The sequence below is a fragment of the Varanus komodoensis genome, unplaced genomic scaffold, assembly GCF_004798865.1.
Source record: "Varanus komodoensis strain SLA01 unplaced genomic scaffold, ASM479886v1 scaffold18_1, whole genome shotgun sequence".
NCBI classification, from domain to species: Eukaryota; Metazoa; Chordata; class Lepidosauria; order Squamata; family Varanidae; genus Varanus; species Varanus komodoensis.
The window spans coordinates 297,737-303,736 of NW_025335548.1; the positions used below are offsets into that span (position 1 = coordinate 297,737).

Here is a 6,000-nt window from a genome sequence, read left to right on the forward strand (position 1 = left end):
ATAATACTGGGTGTTCCCCTACAGGCCACTCCCACACCCCACTGGGAGGGAAAGCAGCATGTTAAGAGCTTCACCTGCCACAAGTCATTAATTTTTATCCTACCTCAGGATTAACCAAGGCATATTTAAGTATCCAATTTCAGGATGCTTGAAATTAATCTGCGGGGAAGATGCTCCACATGAAGCAGCTCATTGCCAAAGTAAGGGCAGCACAGTTCACTATCGCTCCAGACTATCCCCATGAAATATCAAGGTTTCTAGTGGGGGGAAGCAATTGTTATGCAAAAAGTTTGCTGCACAGAGATACCCCCACATATTTCCATTTTAAGTGGCTCCAATGCAGTTGTTGACATACATACATAGATTTCAAATTACACATTCCTTTCAAAGTAAAGAAAGCCAGGGCATTTAGAGTCTTTATACTGCATTTTTATTTATTTCTAGAGGCATATTAAATGTTACTACTGTTAAGAAATGCACAGGCCTGTTTCTTCTCCCCAACACCATGTACACAATATATCAGCAACACAAAGACAGAAGCACATGATCAGAAAAGTGTCTAATTAGTAGACACAACACAACAGAGTTTTCCCAAATGTTTCCATTTGCATTTACCTAAAAATTGCATTTGCCTCTTCATATTAGTAATTGCTTTCTTTAATTTCATTGCTGTTCCCACAGGGCTGCTATGGAACACAGCTGGCATATATAACAGTACTACACTTTTCAAATTATCTATTAACAGGGCAGCAAATCTGTGGATTCAATAGGTAAATGGAGGCCAGAAGCAACGTCTGCTAACCCACATGAAACAAATAATTTTAGCAACCACTCAGAAATGGGTTTATGAGTAACAGTGGAGCAAAGGGCCAAGAAGAGGAACCAATCCAGAAGATCATTAGGATCGTGTAGGGATCTCCCAAGGATGGAATATGTAGGGTTTGTTTTATTAGTGTTATTAAACTGATGACTGTCAGAATCCAGAAGGGCTGCTACAAGTGACTGGGGTATTTTGTGTTTTGCTTGTTAAGTTCAAGTCCCAGAAGCTGGTATGTTTCAAAACTGCCCTGCAACTTCTGAGTCTTTCACACTCTTGTAAAACTTGGGTAAGGCATTGACTGTGTTCATATGCAATGGCAAGCAAGAGGCTGCTTGCTCCTTTGTGGTTTCTCCCACCAGTAGGAGAAGCTACACCAAGGATGCAGGGCATATTCTTGGTGGAGAGATGCCTGTGAAGGGCCCCCACCAGGCCCTTCACAAGCCATGCAGCCGTGACCCTTCAGCATGGCGAAAGGGCCTCGGCTGTGTCAGGGGAAGCAGCTGTTCTTCCCAGAACTGGCCAAGCCCGTAGCTTCACATGCCCCTTTATGTTCCAACAGGGATGGACGCATGCGCAAATGGAGAGGGGCAGCTCTTTCCAACACCAGCTGAGTTGGGTGCCTCCTCCACCTTGGAGGAAGACTTGGTGGCCTCCCCTGCTGCCTTATCCCTGCTATTATCTCTGAACTGGTATTAGAGGTGACAATAGCATTCAGGGAAACCCCTGCTGTTATTTCCCATTAAGAGACTTTCCTGGGGTAGGGTACCCAAGGAAGTTCCGTGGACTGTATGGAGGTATGTTTGTCCAGATTAGCCTGGCAGTACTGCATCCCTTGGATAAACTAGCCAGTTAATCAAAGCTCACCACAAACCATCCCCCTCAGTCTAGTACCCTCCTAGCATTTTGGACTGCAGCTTCCAGCAGACCCAGAAAGAGAAACCAGTGGTTAAATACTGTATGGCTTGTGGCCCAAAACATCTGCAGGGGACCAGGTTGGTGAAGACTCATCCAAATCAAGAGACTTGCCTTGTTCCATCCCTTACAAGCCAGACTTGCAAACCAAAGTTTCTTCTTGGTTTACTATCCCTGGCTTGTTTGAAAACAGCAAACTGGGAGCACAAGCTCAAGCAAATGCTAAACTTTGTGTTTCTTTAGTTCATGAGCTGCTTGTGTGTGAACACATACTTGGCTTACAATAATCCAGAATTCTTCAACATTCTTGCTCATTTTTGCATATGAGCAGTTCCACAAGCTGTTCCATGGTCTGTTTTGGAAGTGCAGAGATTCTGAACTAACTGATGCAAATAGGAGAACCATTCTACTTCCTAACGTTTTCCTGCACTAATGTGGTATATCCAGTCAAATTCTGGATATACAGAAAAATTCTGGTAGCATTGCCAATAAGGTTGTTATGAAAGCTACCTCTACCATCCTGGAATCTCTCTCAGCATGTGCTCAGGAACTACTTGAGCAGATGAATCTACCAATATGGATTAATATAGCTGAGCATCTGGCACTAGGGACCTCAGCTGCTGCCATTTCACCTGGACTCCTGATCCAGAGGTAGAGGAAGCAGCAATATTTGGGGAGTGGAGGAGCGAAAAAGAAAGATAATCACAAACATCACACAGTAATCACATAACGTTTGACAGTCACAGGAAATCTCATCTCAAGTATTAATTCGTGCAGTGTGGTTGTGAGAGTGCTGGACAGGGGGACCAGAGAGATCAGGGTTCTAATCCCCACTTGGACATGAAGCTTACTGGGTGACTTTGAGATAGTCACAGACTCTCAGCCCAACCTACCTCACAGGGTTGTTGTTAAAATGGATAAAATGGAACTTTGTAAGGCACCTTGGGTTCCTCACAAGAGGCAAAAAGGTGAGATATACATTTTATTTTTATTTATTTATTTTTTTATTTATATCCTGCCTTTTTCCTACAAAGGGCTCAAGGCAGCTTACATCTTCCTCCTCCTCCATCTTATCCCCACAACAACAACACTGTGAGGTAGGTTGGGCTGAGAGTCTGTGACTGGCCCAAAGTCACCCAGTTGGCTCCATGGCTGAGCGGGGACTAGAACCCAGATCGCCTGAGTCCCAGTCCCAGGCTCTTAACCACTATGCCACACTGGCTCTAATAAATAATAGTAATCAGCCCAGATGTAGGGTCAATTCATAATGTAAGATTGAATGCAGGTTGGCAACACAGGTATTTCAGGCTGGATAGTTTTCCATGACGTTTTTTTCAAGAGCACATTCAAGTAATACGTATATTATCTAACAGCAGCTCTGTAACCAAATAAGGAATCTATCAAACCTTATCTACTTATCTCATATAGATAACTCTAGATAAAATATTTGCAAAGAATACACTGAGATACTTCTATTAAGTATACAGAAGTATTGCAGCAATTTTAACATGAAGAGTAAAGAAGCATTTTGGTCCTCATGAAGCTCTGCTTTACCCACAAGTGTCAAACAGATCTCAGCAAAATTCTAAATTTGAGAAGTAAACACCATCTTTACAACATTATCTGAAAATGCATTATGCATAAATAATAATTATGAGAACTTACTCAGTAGAAAGCTCTCCTCAAGTTAAGAAGCAGACATGAGTTATTTGTGTAATGAAATTTGATTCCACAAATTATATGTTAATATCAAGATTATTTTTGCTTCATTTTATTGCTACCAAATGGTTTCTAATTGCTAAGTTAGGAATGTGAGCAATTAAGCTTAATAATCAGTATAAATATATTAACATCCCAGCATTTAAACCTCAGTCATATTAATATTTTATTTACTAGAAACATTGCCTACTGCTAAAAACATACATCATGAAATGCAATTTTCTTTTTAAAAAGTCTTATTCCTTAGATACTTTGTCTTTTAAAATAGTTTAGTAAATTATGCATAGATGCTCACATCTTTTGCTCACCTCTTACTTGTTGCATATATTATCTTTCCTTGAAGGAAAACAAATACAGTCTTGCCTAATCAGCTTTCCATGCAAACAGAAGTCCAAATTCTCATAGTGCAAAATGAACTTCTCCCTGCCTAAAGCTGGAGGACTGCATGGAGGTGGGAGTGAGGGTCAGGGTGCTTCCAATGTTCCTTTGGACTTCCATGAAGACAACCATAAACCCCACTTCCTCAGAGTATCCATGTTAGTATATCGCAACAAAAGCGGAGCCTTAAGGCATCTTAGAGAGTAACACATTTATTGTAGCATAAGCTTGCACATCTGTTGACGTGCCCTGCAGACCACAAAAGTTTACGCCACAATAAATGTGTTAGACTTTAAGGTGCAGCAAGACTTTGCTGTTTCTACTATTTCAAATGCAAATTGTTTCAAAAAACAAAACAAAGAACACTGGGGCCTCTTAAAGACTAGCCAATGTATTTCGGTATTAGTTTTCCTGGACACAGTCCATCAGATGCGGATGATGTGCAGCGTGGGCCAGCACTTATGCTCAAAGAAATCTGTGTTTAAGGCGTAGCAAGGGTCTTTATTGCTTTTGTGGGAATAAGACCATCAAAGCTACCCTTCAGAAATTGCAAAAGGAGCAGCGGGGGAAGCCTGTGTGAGTTAACAACGGATCGTCTGGGAAGTCTGGAACTTAATACTCCAAATGCCAATCAAGTACAGAAACCCGAAATTGGCTGAAGGAAGCAGCGCACGCCCACAGCCTCCGCCTGGAGGGGAAACAATGGGAGAGGAAGGGGAAGCAGCCTCATCTGGCTAGCTATCCTGGCACAGTAAGTGATGTGAAGGAGAGGGAGAGAGATCCAGTGCGCGCCTACACCTTGCATGGCAACCACAACGCCCTCCTCGACCTCGCTCTCCCTGTCAAGGGGCGAGGCGGACGGCAGAAGCCCTGAAGCGGGGAGCGCGGTTTTTACTCACCAAACAAGGTAAGAGCCATTGTAAAGGCGCAGCAGCGAGTCGCAGGTTCACGTCGGGACGGCTCAGGCGGACTCGGCTGCCGGACATTGGCTCTGCAGCTCTCCTCACCAGCGGCGCGCACCGAGCAGAGGGAAGAAACACAAACAAGAGAGCAGCCAGGCTGCAATAAAAGTTATCGCGGAGTCATGGTGGGCGGAGGAGGCGCTGCGGGGCGCGGGGCTGTGCCCGGGAGGGCGCGTGCAGGGCGCTGGGGCGCGCGGGCGGGAAGGCGACGCCGCCTGGAAAGCGCGCGGGCAGCTCGGGGCGCCGCGCTCCGCTGCCGCCCCCCGGAGAAACGGAGTCGCTCCCCTTTTTTTAGGCGGCGCTGCTCGCGGTTCCCACCCACTCACCACGGGCTGCAGCCTTCAGGCTCTGGTAGCCATCTTGCCTCGCCACATGACCAGCTTCTCCTCCCTCCTGCCTTCGCCGCTTGCGGATCCCTCTGTGCGTTCCCATGGCAACGGAGATTCATGGGCCACCACCTTCCTCCATCCCTGGCTCTCCCAGGCAAGGTCCGCACACTTAGGGCTGGCATTGCATTGCACGGCTCTGCATTTTATTATTAATCGAGGAGCAAGGGGGGCTCTGTCTCTCACTCTTGTGCCATCTGCCCTTGCTAACGTGCCAACTAGCTGAAGGGAACGCTAGTTTTCCGTGACTAAATGTTTGTTAGCAAGCACCCTGTCCTGGTCCCGACATATTCAAGATCCTTGCTATTACCTCTTGCATTAGTTCATACCGAATAATCACTATTCTCGCGTTCCATCTTCACAAATGCTAGCATGGTTTAGAGCCCACTCATCCGATTAAATAACGTGGAAAACTTATTAGTTAGCTATCCTACTTGTGAGTACCACATGGCTGCCAAAAGATAACTAACCCATGTTATTTTATGGGTGTGCCCTTGTTCATTTTGAATTTTTGGTCAGATAGTTCCTGAAAACACATTTTATTCTTTGACCTGCATTATTGTTTTCTGAAGGGTATTTTATTTCCTAGAAGCCTGTCCATGGACATGGGCAGATTTTATAGATGGGTGGTGGGAAGTATTGTATTTCCTTTGTCCTCATCTGCTGTATCCAGATCTCTCCACTTGACCAGAACTTGCCTGGTCAGGTTTGGCCTTCTAGCTGTGTTTAGTGCAGCTCAGATAAGAGCTAGAGCAAGAAGCACCTTAAACTAGTATATGCTGAAGAGTTTATTTATGACATACATATTTTATCCCACCTTTCC

The 6,000-nt window shown here is 44.7% G+C and overlaps 1 protein-coding gene across 2 annotated transcripts in view; it reads right to left on the reverse strand.

The window, feature by feature from the left end:
• The window catches only part of CHN1 (chimerin 1), a 119,031-nt gene extending 113,994 nt beyond the window's left edge, over nucleotides 1-5,037 (reverse strand). For both annotated transcript variants that reach the window (XM_044427073.1, XM_044427075.1), the window contains exon 1: nucleotides 4,729-5,037. In XM_044427073.1, the coding sequence (XP_044283008.1) occupies nucleotides 4,729-4,747 (19 nt within the window). In that variant the 5' untranslated portion in view covers nucleotides 4,748-5,037. The remainder of the gene's footprint in view (nucleotides 1-4,728) is intronic.
• Nucleotides 5,038-6,000: the final 963 nt, after the last annotated feature.